Below are 15,886 nucleotides of genomic sequence, written 5' to 3' on the forward strand. Positions count from 1 at the left end.
GCGTCTATTCCAAGATGTGAAATACAGATATCTTAGTTATTTAACGAACCTGTAGGCAACAATTTGCATGGCTGATTCTCTATATATATTCTTATTTATCACAAAAGATAATTTTTTTCGTTTATAGTGTTTCATAACGAAAATGGCTTGAAAACTGATATGTAAGAATGTCTCCGACAAAATCCAGTGATTCCTAGACAAAACTTTAGTCTGCCCATAAATTACAGTTTTCTCTCGTGCTATTTACTGAGAGAAAACGGTTGAGGGTAGGCTATGGTAAAATGACTTAATATCGGTAACATGTATTTTGCCATCTTGCATGATAATATTCAACAAGTAAAATATCCTTATACATCTCCTACACACATAGAAATATTAAGTAAATGCTCTAGAATGATCCTAAACTTATTTAAGTATATCACAGAATCTTTAAATGGTTGTTAAACCTTAATCACCGCCCGAGAGAGATGCGTTAACAAGGGGGTTGATGGGTCGACATTATACAGCTTCCTTGAGCAATTTTCTTATGGCAATTTTATGACGCTGGTGAAGCTTCAGGTCACGTGTTGGTTATACCATCTTGCTGCATGATTTGGTTAGCTCAAATGGTGTCTGGTTGGATGTTTCTTAGCCCACTGTGGCATTTGGTTAGGTGACTATGGCACTTGGTTGGCCCAGTATGACGTTTGGTGAGTCCTCCACAGCATTTGTTTAGTCCATCCTGGTTTTGGTTAGCCCATTATGCTTCTTGGGTAACCCGCCATGGCTTTTGGTTAGCCCATCACGGCATTTGGTTAGCCAAATACATTTGGTTAGCTCACCATGCTTGTGTAACCTACCTTGGCTTTTGGCTAGCCCGTCACGGCATTTGGTTAGCCCGCCATATTTTTGGGGGGTAACCCATCATGGTTTTTGGTTAGCCGTACCTGGTTAGCCCACGGTTTGGTTAGCCACCGGCATTGTAAACGGAATTTGGTTAGCCCCACCATTGGAGCAATTTGGTTAGCCCACCACGGCATTTGGTTAGCACGCCACGGCATTTGGTTAGCCCACCACGGCATTTGGTTAGCCACCATTATTTGGTAGCGCACACGCATTGGTTAGCACACCATTTTTAGGCCCACCATTGGTTAGACTACCATTAGTTTAGGTCAACACACCATTAGGTTAGCTCACCATTAGTTTAGGTCAACACACCATTAGGTTAGCTCACCATTAGTTTAGGTCAACACACCATTAGGTTAGCACACCATTAGTTTAGGTCAACACACCATTAGGTTAGCACACCATTAGTTTAGGTCAACACACCATTAGGTTAGCTCACCATTAGTTTAGGTCAACACACCATTAGGTTAGCACACCATTAGTTTAGGTCAACACACCATTAGGTTAGCACACCATTAGTTTAGGTCACACCATTAGTTAGCACACCATTAGTTAGGTCTGGTTAGCTACACCATTAGTTTAGGTCAACACAACCCATTTAGGTTAGCCACCATAGTTAGTCCACACATTAGGTTACACACATTAGTTTAGTCAACACACCATTAGTTAGCACACCATTATTAGGTACCATATACACACCATTAGTTAGTCACACCATTAGTTTAGGTCAACACACCATTAGGTTAGCTACATTTTTAGGTCATAACCCATTATGTTTATCACTTTATCGGTACCTATCTATTATGTCAATTTAAGTCACCACGATTAAAATTCGGATTATCATATTAACGTTTTCTATTATTCAATTTATCATCAAAGAAAACCATACATAATGGTAGCCTCTTTTAATCTCTTAATATTACGAAGTACGAAAGTTATTACAAATTATTGCAATACTTTCTTCCACAGTTCACTGTATAACCACAGGGATTACAGATTAATAAGAGTTTAGGATAATTTTTCACAAATTATTAGAAAGTTCTTTGTCTTCAGCGAAAGAATAACTTTGGAGATAACTAAAGAATCTCAAAATGTTTCCTCAAATTCTCAAAAATATTTTTCCTTGAACGTCGAACCCAAAAATGGCTGCCCTTTAAAGAGACATAGAGTTAATAGTCTATATTATAACATTTGTGGGGGAAAAACATGGTATATGTTCTGCTGTTCAGTATATGTTCTTAAGAAGAACAGTTACTTTGTATAGATGAATTATCTGCAGGTGGCAATGGTGGTGATCATGGCCGCGCTCGCTGCCAACGCCTCCCTGGGCTGGCGGGCCCGCCCGGCTGCGGCTGCTGCCAGACGTCCATCTGCCGCAGGTACGTACGATAACTACAGAACCCCCCCCCCCCGCGCAAGAGGAACCTTTGGCGTTGGTTGGTGGCTTGTGTGTGTGTAACGAGAGAGAGAGAGAGAGAGAGAGAGAGAGAGAGAGAGAGAGAGAGGAGAGAGAGGAGTTTTAAATTCGTGTTGTCTTTACTCCCATGTATGTACACACACACACACAACACACACACACACACACACACAGTCACTGAAAGTATCCCACTACACAACCTGTGCCAGTAATGGCACCTCGAGCACACACACTTGAACTGTGCCCGTAATGACACCTTGAGCACACATGCTCAACCTGTGCCCGTAATGGCACCTCGAGCACACATACTTGAACTGTGCCTGTAATGGCACCTCGAGCACACATACTTGAACTGTGCCCGTAGTGGCGCCTCGAGCACACATGCTCAACCTGTGCCTGTGACAGTACACCTACGCCAAGCTTATTCTTGTCAAATCTTTATACATACAGTACTCTCAGCTATTATTGAAACATGACTGGACGCAAGGCAACAGAGAGCTTGAGGTAATAGGTATGTAAATAGTAGTGAAATGGGAAGGTAAATAAATTAAGAACAGTTTACATAAGCAAATATTACAAGGGGGGATAGTGAATTCAAGGTATAGCATGGAGCTTCTATAAGGAATATGGGGCACCACAGAACAACATAACGTCAAGTAACAGCGAATGAGGTACTAGATAGAATGAGGTTACAGCGAACATTATAGAATTGCTAATGAGGTAACAGTACACACAATAACTACAGTGGTAACAGTGAACTTGGGTTAAGAGAGATGGGTGCCAACAGGTATGTGGCCATGGCATGGAGGACCTCAGCAGCGCCACTTGCAAATGCACAATGAAGTCAGACGCTCACCGGGGAAGCCACGACCCCCAGCAGTCCCCACCCGAGCCTCCCTCATCATGGCTGAAGCAGCTTCTTCCCTCGGCCTTCCTGAGGACCTTAAGGTATGAAGACCCTCCCAAAGGATGCTTGTGTATGACCCCACCGCACAAGGCTAAACATCTGTCTCTTCCATCAGTCATATGGCACTCTGTCATTTGTTTCATATGGATTTCATGTATTTTCTAGCATAAGATTGATTAAAAAGTTAGGTTTCTAATCACCCAACATCCTTGTTGCACATTCAAGCATAGCATACAATAACATTTCTGCATGAGAGAGGGACAGTAAGATAAGGCTTATGTTTAGGAAAAAATAGCACTACCCTCTGTATGCAGAAAAAGTTGATAGATATTACAAAGTACTGCAGGGATGTAATTGTGGACTTTGTAATATATTTGTACTTTTAAGGAAAAAACAAGAACAACACACTTGTGTTATTTTACTTTCCAGTTTTACCGTCACCTGTGTCGGACGACAGATGTGTGCCCATATTCATGGCGGTGGATGGAGGCCAATATGCTGCAAGCCATTGTCAGGTGGTCTCTTCTTTTATAGACATCCAATGTATCTAAAACTTGTACAGTATTGAAGTGGTGTGCGAACCAGATGAACTAAGGCTCAACTTCTAGCGAAGAATTTTGCAGGACATTTGTGAATGCAAAGCCTAACATTCTACTAATTGATGACATCAGTTATAAAACTACTGATAATCTCTCTCCATCAAAACCACATTACTATGTTGGACAAGTGAGTGAAAAGAGCAGTGAAACTCAAAATTAGACTACACAATCAGTGGGAAAGGTGTTGTAAGTCAGTTTCACAAGGTAAGTTTTGTTTCAATTATGCCAATGTAATTTCATGTGTAGTTTATAATTCATGCTTCTTACCATTTCCCATTAGCCCATTCACATTTGTATATACATATTATGTTCATTTATTTCCCTAGATTTTTCTGGTCCCTTATTGATAGGCGTACAAGTTTTCAACTTTCATTTTTTTTCCTGAATTAATTGTCATTTTTCAGACTCCTTATCCTGTCTTGTTTCTACAGGCACCCATTTGAATTTACTATCCATCTATACCTCTGACGGCTGTTCCCAACTGGATCTCACTCAGTGGGGGTGGCCAAGGCAATAGAGTCTCCAAAACTGGCGAGCTACAGTGCCACTTCTTAGCCTTTAATTCCTAGTCCTTTACAGGCCACTGGCAGAGGGTAACTCTTGCGCAGTGTTTGCAGAGGCTTTTTCCCTTATGTTCCTACTGGCTACTACTACCTAATTTCCTACTTGAATTTCTTATGATTTGCCGGTTTTTGGATTTATCTTGGTATAAACTGAGTTTTTCCTTTTAAAGTTACTTACCTTTATGGACTTTTTTTCCCCATTTGTATCTCAGTTTTTCATATACTGTCTTTCTCTTAAGATAATTTCTTCAATTTCCAGAGCCTCCATCATTGTATATTTCCTTATTCTCTTCTGTAAGAGACCTATTATCTTTTGTCATTTTGTTTTACTTCTAACCTATATATTACCCCTGAGTTGCTCCTTACAGATCCATGATTACTGTGATAACATTTGGATGAATCGTGCTTCTCATTACCTCCATCTCTATTTATTAACCTTTGTGAAGGTCTGTCTCTTCTAAGCATTAATCCTTAATGTTCTGTCTCTCATGTGTCTCCCTTCTACTACTCTTAACTCTCCAATAACTATGTTTTTTCTTTCAATCACAACTTTAATTTTACACTCTAATGTAGATTCATGGGCTTGTATAATTGTTCTAAATTCAGTCATATTGTACAAATCCTCCTTTTCAACATTCAGAACTGAGAACCTGGTCTCAGTACTTGCTCTCCTACCATTAGCTTTGTATCCTTCATGTCAGATCCCTTTAAGAGATTCAATCCCACTTCCTTATTCATTCAGTTTGGTTGTTTAAATTTGCTTTCCACTTTGAGACAATTTATCATTTTATGGGATTGGATTATTCCTACTAGCTGTTCTAGATAATCTGCCTTGCCTTCCTGAACTTTGAAAATCTCTCTTTCCTCTGACGACCTACATCATGCACATCTTTGAAGATAAATCCATAAAGCTCCACTAACAAGACACATGAGTCCAACGTGGCTTGTCAACTCTCCTAATCTAACCTCAAAACAAAGCATAATTGTAGATGACCATGGTAGAATAATTCAAAAAGCCTTCCATGTGACTGTCCATTTAGGCAGGAGATTTAGGTTGAAACATTATGTAGAAGTAGTAGGTAGGAACATTAAGCAGGAGCATTAGGTAGAAGTAGTCAGTAGGAGCATTAGGTTGGAACCTTGGCAAACACTGCGTTAGAGTTGCCCTTTACCATTGGAATGTTAAGGGTGAGCCACTAAAGGCTAAGAAGCGGCACTGGAGTTGATAGGTAAGAAGACTCCATAGCCATCCCCTCGAGGAAGCTCCAGAAGGGACTAAGCATTAGAGATATAGATCTATCCATCTATCAATCTATATCTGTTGACACCTGTTCCCTCAGGGAACTCCCATCAAGGGATGGCCACATCAAAAGAATCTCCACTTATCCCTGTCCTTACATGCCTCGCATGCATACACCATTCCATGCATTCTTTATTTTTCTCCCTCCAGTATTCCTCCACCCTATTTGCCCATGTCACAGGTGGTCTTCCACACACACTAACCCCTTTAATTGTATTATCATACACTCTCCTTGTAAACTCATAGTCCTGCATTCTTTCCACATGCCCAAACCACCTCAAAGTATAACTTTTCACCCACTCTACCACTCCAAAATTCCCTTCCTTTGCATTCCTTGCCATACAACATCTCTCATACTCCCTTTCATTTATCAAGTCCATCTAGTCATACTACATGCTCTTCTCAAATAGCCCATTTCCACAGCCTGGATTCTTGACCTCTGTGCCTCATTCCACGTCCATGTTTAAGCTACATGGGTCAGGGTCAGGAGGACTGTCCTGTCCCTTAATCCTCTCTTCACCGTCATACTTACACCTCTGTTCTTCATTATTCTATTAAGGGACCCAGTTACTCTTCTTCCCTGTACTGCTCTCTCCCTTATCTCTCCTTCCATATCACTACACTTACGCGAAACAGCTCCCGATTATTTAGATTTCCTCGCTTCTTCCAGTCTTTCCTCCCCCCCAATATCCACAGCACAATTCAGTACACTTTTTTCTTTCACTCTATATGGTTTTACAAATTCTATACTTTCACTCCGTTTCCTTTCCTACACCATTACTTTACTTTTACTTGTATTTACCTTCAATCTCTTATGTTTACACTCATCATAAAACATACAACAACCTTCTGGAACTCCTTTTCACGATCTGCAAACAGGTTTTCCACTAGCCACTATCTCACTGCCACACTCCATCTACCCATTTTCCCCATATACCACAAATCCTTAACACATCCCACAAAGCATTCCACTCGACTCTGGCATTTGCTTTCTCCAGATCCATAAAAGCTGCGTACAACTTCTTACCTTTCACTAAATACTTTTCCACTGTCATCTGTATTACAAAAATCCAATCTTCACGTCCCCTGCCTTTCCTAAAATCCCCTTGCCCTTCACTTATTCTGCATTCAGTCACTTCCATCACTCTGTCAATTACTTTTCTTGCATATACTTTTCCTGGCATACTTAACAGACTTATTCCCCTATAATTGCTACATGCATCCTTAGCTTCTTTTTGTTTGAATAAAGGAACAATCATCTTTCCCCCAATCCTCAAGCACAACCTTTTGTTTCCATGCTAAATTACATATATGATGTTTCCACTCTATCACACATTCTCCTCCATACTTCACCATTTCAGCCGCATTCCTATCCACTCCAGGTGCCTTTCTTGCCTTCAGCCTCATTATTGCCCTTCTTACCTCTCTTTGCTTTAGGCCCCTGCATATGTATACTCTTCCTTCCCTTCTCCACACCCATGCATGTAACAACTGCTGCCTCCCCTTCTTCCACATACATCTGTTCTTTAAAATACTCTTTCCATCTTCCTTTCACTTCCTCCTTTAGATTCAGCAATTCCCCTTCCTTACTTCTCACATCAGCATTTCCACTCTTACATCCACCTCTTTCCTTTTTCACCTTGGTGGTCTACCATAACCTCTGTCCCACTACCAATCCACTTACTGGATGTTACAGAGGCAGAACTGAAGCATCTTCAAAGTGACCACCATGTCAGTTGGGTTCCCTCCATTGAATCTTCGTGAGATACCATCTCCTTTAGCATCACCTTTGGGGCCACTGCCTCGTGTCCTATATCCTGGTGCCAAAACCCCTGCTGCACCAGACGATGCTTTAATCATCTAAACTAAGGAATGTATGGACGTGTTATAGAAGTAGACGTGCATAGGATTTTTTTGGCAAGTAGTTTCTTAATTACATATTTTCAACAGTTATCTCTATAATGTATGTAATGTACCATAACATATGTAAATAATCACTACAGCACATGTTCACACTGCATGAAACATGTACATAATAAACTTTACTTTTTGTTTAACTTTTGCTTTATTGTTCATCTTTGTTTTTCTTTCATACTTATCACCGTTACCCACATTAGCGAGGTAGCACCAGGAACAGATGAAGAAAGGTCACATCCGCTCACATCCACTCTCGAGCTGTCATGGGTAATGCACCGAAACCACAGCTTCCTAGCCACATCCAGGCCCCATAACCTTTCCATGGTTTACCCTGGACATTTCACATGCCCTAGTTCAGTCCATTGACAGCACATCGATCCCAGTATACCAAATCATTCCAGTTCACATTATCCCATGTAACCTTTCATCCTCCACTATGCTCAGGTACCAATTGCTCAAAATGTTTTTTTTACTCCATCTTTCCATCTCTAGTGTGGCCCCCCATTCTGCTTGTTGCCCACTTCTAACATGTATATCATCTTTATCAACCTCCCCTCGTCATTCTCTCCATGTCAAAACCATTTCAGCACACCCTCTTCTGATCTCTCAGCCACACTTTTTATTACTATATCTCTCTAACCCTTTTATTTGATCAAACCACCTCACACCACACATTTTCCTCAAACATTTCATTTCCAGCGCATTAACTCTCCTCACACATCCCTATTACAGCCCATGCCTCACATCCATATAATATTGTTGGGCCTACTTCTCCTTCAAACATAACCATTTTTGCCCTCCCGGATAACGTTCTCTCTTTCCATACATTCTTCAGTGTTCTCAGAACCTTTACTCCCTCACCCACCCTACGACTATGACTTTTTGCTTCCATCAATCCATTTGCTGCCATGTTCACTCCCAGATATCTAAAACACCACATCCAATTTTTCTCCATTCAGACTTGCATCCCAATTTACTTTTCCCTCGACCCTGCTGAACCTTATAACCTTGCTTTATTCATATTCACTCTCAACTTTTTCCTTTCACACACACCTCTGAAATCAGTCACTAACTTCTGTGTTTTTTCTCTAGAATCCACACCAGTGCTGTATTATCAACAAACAAGATTTGATTCACTTCCCAAGTCCTCTTATCCCCCACAGACAACATACTCGCCCCTCTCTTCAAGACGTTCTCGTCTAACTCCCCTTACACCCATCCATAAACAAATTAAACAAGCATGGTGATATCAAACACCCCTGCTGCAGACCAACTTTCACTTGGAACCATTCACTCTACTTTCTTCCTACTTGTATACAAGCCTTACACTCTTGATCAAAAAACTTCTCACTACTTCTTGGAGCTTAACTCCCAGACTGAACATTCTTAAGATCTTCCACAAAGCATCTCTATTTACCTTATCTTATGCCTTCTCCAGATTCATAAATGCCACAAACAAATCCATATGTTTTTCTAAATATTTCTTGCACATTCTTTAAAGCAAATACCTGATCCACACATCCTTTGCCACTAATGAAACCACACTGCTCCTCCTCAGTCTGATAATCTGTACATGCCTTCAACCTCTTGATCAATACAATCCCATACAACTTACCAGGTATACTCAATAAACTTTCATCTCTGTAGCTTGAACACTTGCCTTTATTCTCCTTGCTTTTACACAATGGCATCATACATGCATTCTTCCAATGCTCAGGCACCTCGCTATGATCCATACATACATTGAATATCCTTACCAACCAATCACACTATAGTCAACCCCTTTCTTAATAAATTCAACAGTAATACTATCCACGCCAGCTGCTTTGCCACACTTTGTAAGCAAGGTTTTCACCACCTCTTCTCTCTTCACCAAACCACTCTCCCTGACTTTCTCACTTTGCATACCACCCTAGCCAAAACACCCTAAATCTGCTACTCTATCATGAAACACTTAACAGTCCTTCAAAATACTCACTACATCTCCTCACTTCATCATTACCTGTTATCACTTCCCCTTTTGCCCCCTTCACCAGCATTTTGTTTAATACGTACAGAATATAATCACTTCACCAATTTTTTTTCAAGTACATATAGAGTATATGTTTATTATGAATTATGCCCCAAAGACTACTGTAACACTGCTATAGCAACATCTCTCGTACATAAAATTTCATTACACAGAATCCTTGTGCCCCCAACCAAATCAAGACATGTCGTCCTACTCTACATATGCACGGCCCCTTTTCTCCATGAATATATAAACATGACCCCATAACATTTAGATATGATACGTCTAGCATGTGGCTTAGGCTAGGGTGTGTGCATAAGCACACAAGAGAAAGACATACATATATACAAAGAAACGAGGCAAGACAAGTGTAATACTCTCTCCCCTTAACACACAAACAGTAATCACATAAACATGATAAACAAAAAAGGAATAAAAGAATTGTAATGAGTAGATGCTGTATTTCTCTGGTCAGAAATTCATAACAAAACATAGCACCTGGCAATAAACAAATATCTTAAGATAGAGAGAAAGAACCAAACAGATAAAGATTAAGAGCTGAAAGTTGTTCATTACAATTAAAAGTTTGGCCAAACTTTGATATACCATATTACAACATTCATAACATATAACATAATATGAAGTGTACCTTTAGAAATTCATGTTATCTTATGTAGACCCTCAATCCACCTAAATAATTTTAACAGTGATACCTCTCAAACCCAGAATTAGTGTCCCAAGATGTTGGGTGTGGGGAATATTCTGAGTTTTTACAATCAATTTGTGAACAAAGTTTCAATAAAGTGGTACATCAACCATGTAGTATTATATCATGACCTATGTATAATCTTAACATATCCTGTAGTATATAGTTTTTATGTAAATATTTTAACCACATCCTATAGTATTTTTTGACCTCATATCATCCTGTCCATATCCAGCAGTATTTTATTATAACCTACACTAGACTGATCCTGCCCATGGAAAAAAATTTATCTTTTATGAATTTATGATCTTCCTTGATATAAATTGATTTCAGTGTTCACTTGTAACACTACCTAATCATGAATTACTTTTTAAATTTTTGACACCTGTGGTTTTTCAGCAAGAATTAAGTACTGCATAACACAGCTTTCTCAGCAAGAATGTTCCATTAAACAAACACAATACAGCTGCCTACTACCTAGGATGTGCGAGGTCAGTTACTTCATGTTAGTTACAAACAAACGAGCTAAAAATTGTAGACAACAAAACATGGGAAAAAATATCTATGAATCATAGCAAGTAATAATACTTACAATGTATAAAAATAAACTCGTAAAGGTCTGGAGACTTCAAACACAGGGATCTTACACAGGAACCTTATTTTCAGGAGTAACCAAGTCAGGGTGAGCATCATCATATTTCTTAATGTTTAGATATATTATCATGTCATCATGTGTGACTATAGAAGATAATAATGTTGAAAACCAATATAATGACACTTAAAAGAGATACAATAAGATATTGCACTTATGCCATGTTTCAAGGCATTGAAAACATGAACTGAGATCAAAGTGTTTCTACATAAAGTAACTCAAATGTTCTTAGATCACCTCGAGCAACTGTCAGCTATTTCAAAATTGTCCCGACCTGACTGAATATTGCCCAATTCTGTCTGCCTGCTGAGAGAGATGTAGGCAAACTACAACCAAAACAGCTTGAGTGACCCCATTGCTCTTCCGTTTGTGTACAGTTATATTAAAACATGCAAATACCTGTTAAGCAAAATTTTCAGCAACTTCAAACATAATGCAAATAAGATGATGTCTTACTGTACTGTATTTAAAGATACTTTTTTGGTATTTCGCTGAATAACTTATTATATTGGTTTTTAATGTCTTTTTACCTCTTTAATTAATGACATGACAATGTTGCAACATCTGGAAATAAAGATGTTCATCACAGCCCTGGTTATTTTTCTCATAAACACTGACTCTATGTATGCACTAATGAAAAGATAAAGTGATCAGGTGACTATGAGCTGACAACCTTTGAAAAATCCCAAACTTTTCCATATGATCATAAGGAGTAAATTGTTGGTTAAAAACAAGGCAGAATGGTTGGCCAGGAAGTACCAATCGTTACCAACAAGTTACTTCGGATAAGATGGTAAAGTTCTGGATTATCAACCACCTTGTCCACAATAAAGTACATTTTAAGGAATCTGCCCATAATAAACTTGTCATTTCATCTTTCATTACATCATACAGTATTCTGACACTAAAACGCTGATTGTATGTAAAATATGTAGTATACTTTTAACTGTGACCTATACAAATAGCCAAACAAACAACAAATATCAAAGGCAGATAAGTAAACATGCATCAACTGCAGAACTGTGCATGGCCGAAGCTAAGAACATTTTTTTTGATCACTGTGGGGTTCATTCCCATTTCACAATAAAGTTATTCACCAGCACTAAACAAGTTCATCATTACACTGCACTTGTATAATGTATTAATACCATAAATAACTTGAAATGTTCACCAAGTACAAATAATTTCATGATAAAGATTCGAGAGATCACACAATAAAACACACGTGGTCTAACTAAAGCACCACTGGCCAATCAGATACTTGCTTACAAGAACCAACCAGTCAACACGATTTTCTTAACAACACACTGGCCAGTGGTCATAACCTACACAGGCAAAACTTGCATACACTAGAATGGCATTTCACTTTCCTATAACAAAGATGCCCGGCAGATATTCAAAATATCCAGGCTATGGGGGTTAGTCTTTCAGAAAGCTCAGCTATGGGAGATATCACTGTACCTCCTTAAGATGGATTAGATGTAACTGAGGCCAAAATTTACAAGCGGTGGATTAAAAACTGGAAGAAAGCTCAGCATAAGCTTGAATTTTAGAGCCAGAATTCAGTAATTATACATGCAAGAAAAAAGTAGATGAAGACCGAACTACTTCCTAAGTACTGATTTCAAAAGTGAGAGAGGGAAATCATTAATTGAAAACTGTCTATATGAAACTGAGCAAAGTTTTCAGGAATATTTTCACCTCTATAAAAATGCCTATAAAATACATTGTTATATATACAAAAACTGACCATTGCATTCATGCAACTGATCAGTCTGGTAGAAGATAAAAGAGTAACAAAGTACATTCATTATCCATGAGTTATTATATAATATCAATTTCAAGCATGGCTTTGAATATTATTAGATTCACACGAAGTAATTTCTTCAGCAGATCACGACAAAATCTGACTTAGGAAAAGCAGATTTTTCCCAACAGCTATTTAGAAAATCCTACAAACATTTCCTGAAATAGGTCTCATGTTTTGTGGCCACTTCAACATTTTTTCCCAATAAACACTGTAGAACATAAGCAATATAACAATGGTTCAAACTCATGTCTAAGGAAAATTATGGAAAAATTTCTTCAGTACTATATGCTACAAACTTCCCAACAATAAATGGGACCAATAAAAGCCTGGTGTTTAAAATTACAGCATTCGCCAACGACTGAAATTTTTTTGCAAGGATACCAAAATTCAACTTTAATCTGAGTTAACTAAGAATATTTGCATCAGCCTTTAAAGGACAACAGTGACCATCTTAAATCTGTATTATGTGAAACAGTTGCAGCATCCAATTTCATATCATCACTTCCTGAACCAGTTATGGACCAAATAAACTTATTACCATGCATTCATACAACTGATTTTGCTACAGAAATATGTTCATCTCTTGCATTGTTTTATGAACCTCAATAAGTCAGAGGTTTCGAGGATGCTTCAGGTACTACTGTATTTTAACATTTTCATCACAGTGCATGCTATCACACTCCTAAGCAGATTAATATACCTCAGAACCTGTCATATCTGAAGGAGCACACAAAGAAAATTTCTGTGATCATGTGTCAGTGGACAAAGTTTCATACACGCAGAAAACCAACTTTCACTTTTTGTACTTAGCTTATGTAATTTTTCAAGAAACACTTGTAGTGCTGAACTCCAAACATAACCAAAGTATCTGTACATATCACCGGCATTCATTATTCATAGATGCTGTCCTACTTATAGGGCACAAAATTAAACTTCTTCAAATGATAAAATGATAGACGACTATGAAAATAAAGGTCAGAAACCTGTACTTCAGTGTTCTATATACACAATGTACCAAAAAGTGTGCAGGCTTTGTTCCTTTTTTTACATGAGCAAAAACAAATAAAAAGGTCTCCAGTTCAATTACATGAATGCTTATAAAATAAACATGCTAAATCTTTATTACTGAAATTTTTCCGTATCTCTTACATGACTTTGGCAACTCTTAAAAGAATTTCATGTATTAGGAGTCCTGCATCTTCCACATTTTTTGAGGAAACTTCACATACTGTAATATGAAATGCAACATGTCTTCCTGCAAGAATCCCTAATGTTTATAGTAGATAACAGCATATACATACTGTACATAACTATGTAGATATTATGTAGTAATGTATAGAAATGTATCTGCTGTAAGATACCACTGTTAAACTACACACATCTTGTGTTAAGTTCCTTATAAACTGTAAGACATTCTGCCTTTTTTCTCTGGGGTCCCATTATGGGTTTTATCATTTACAGAAACTTAATTACAAATATGTACAATGTACAAAGTATATACATGTAATAAATATAACTATAAATCTTTTAATAAACCTATGTACAATCTTTTCGCTATATAAAACATTACGTGAGAGAATCCTATGACTAAGATAATTCTCAGACAAATATCTATATAACTATGCATTTATTTATTTCTATCTTGTTTCAAATTCTAGTACAGAAGTTACAAAACTAAATACTTTGAACTTTTCATCCCCTTCACAAAAATAGCCGTGTTTCACAAACATTTTGTAAATTACACCGTAAATCACATGAGAATTTCATATTGTTATTCATCAACTTTCTGGTGCTTCCCATATAATTAACTTCATCATTGTAAGAACATGAAATATTTTATTTTCATTTGTAACAATGAATGAGTTCTCAGCAGTCATAGTGAACAACATTTCCCACAGTCCTGGACATTTCTCCTGTTACCAACTCCTTTCTTGTACAAGTATTTCTGTCATACTCATAAACAGGTATATAAAAAGACAAAACTAAGTACAGTATAACACAGATGTAAACTAGCATTTAGAAAGCTACAAGCATTAGATGTCGAGTGGTACAGCATAGATATTTTCACAAACTCTTCACTGAACTCTTGAAAAGTATTGTGAAAAGAGATAATGCTGGCAGACAGGATTGAGTTTCAGATCTTCTACAAATCTAAACTTGATTGCCGACGACCTGCGAGAGAAATAATGAAACTTGTGAAACAGACTTCACAATATACTCTATGTGGCTGGAATTGATTGCCATAAGAGAAGTGAGCTGCTGGCCTGTCCGGACTAGTTGGCAGACCTTTTCATGTTTCAGTGGATGTGCCCAGTGATCATACACAGGCCATGAGCTTCAAAAGTTATAGCCATCAAATGGAAAAATTTTATAGCATTCACTTGACGAAAGCTGTATGAAAGTTGGAAAACCTCTAAAAATACTTATAAAGAAAACAAACTAATGAAGATGGATGACACTGTTGAATAAATTTTTCTGTTGAGGTCAACTACTGTGCAATATGTGGTGGCAACTTCGATAAGTCGAAGTTTTATATGTTCCTTAACTCTTATGATGTTGAATGCATAACTCTTTACAAGCAGAGATGCCGGCTGGCAAAAGATGAGACCAGCAATTTTCTTTGAATAAACACAGAAACTAGAGTAGAAAGTTGATCCCCTGTCCTTTTGCCAGCCTGTGGGGATGAATGGAACCAAGGGGACCTTCCCATAAAAGTACAGTACACCGTGAGCTTGTATACACTTGATCCACCCTGTGCAGATGGGAACAGAGAAGGGTAGAAAATACAATACTGAGCATACCTTTACGAAGCAAGGGTCAGTCCAATGGCACTTTTTCTTGGACAGTTGCCGTGCGTGTGAGTCGGAGAGGTGGGGCGTGACGTCAAGAGTGATACAGCTGGCATATACACACTCGCATGGTGTTCATATATCTTTCCCATGTCATACGCAGAGAGTGGTTACTGCAGATATATGTATATCATCTAATTAAAAGGAATCCATCAGTCAGAGTTAAGAAAGAAAATATATACAGTATATACCTTCAACCTAATCAGCTACTTGCTGATATATGATCCATGAAGGCATACTCTCCTAATGAAACTCAACTAATGTATAGCT

General features: G+C 38.1%; 2 protein-coding genes across 5 annotated transcripts in view; one reads left to right on the forward strand and one right to left on the reverse strand.

The window, feature by feature from the left end:
* LOC139762900 (uncharacterized) overlaps window positions 1-10,415 on the forward strand; it is a 17,542-nt gene extending 7,127 nt beyond the window's left edge. Inside the window, exons 2-5 of the mRNA XM_071688139.1 lie at window positions 2,165-2,264; window positions 3,090-3,250; window positions 3,639-4,012; window positions 7,368-10,415. Of these exons, the coding sequence (XP_071544240.1) occupies window positions 2,165-2,264; window positions 3,090-3,250; window positions 3,639-3,743 (366 nt within the window). The 3' untranslated portion in view covers window positions 3,744-4,012; window positions 7,368-10,415. The remainder of the gene's footprint in view (window positions 1-2,164; window positions 2,265-3,089; window positions 3,251-3,638; window positions 4,013-7,367) is intronic.
* Window positions 10,041-15,886, reverse strand: part of Fibp (acidic fibroblast growth factor intracellular-binding protein) — a 35,786-nt gene continuing 29,940 nt past the window's right edge. For 2 of the 4 annotated variants that reach the window (XR_011715862.1, XR_011715861.1), the window contains 2 exons: window positions 15,569-15,729; window positions 10,041-14,939 (listed from right to left, as the gene is read on the reverse strand). Coding sequence is in view for 2 of the 4 variants with exons in the window: in XM_071688137.1 (XP_071544238.1) it covers window positions 15,651-15,729 (79 nt within the window). In the remaining 2 variants the exon portion in view is untranslated. Of the gene's footprint in view, window positions 15,730-15,886 lie in introns of all 4 variants that reach the window. The other 2 variants (XM_071688137.1, XM_071688136.1) reach the window with 1 other exon arrangement.

The sequence above is a fragment of the Panulirus ornatus genome, chromosome 45 (genome assembly GCF_036320965.1).
Source record: "Panulirus ornatus isolate Po-2019 chromosome 45, ASM3632096v1, whole genome shotgun sequence".
Taxonomy (NCBI): domain Eukaryota; kingdom Metazoa; phylum Arthropoda; class Malacostraca; order Decapoda; family Palinuridae; genus Panulirus; species Panulirus ornatus.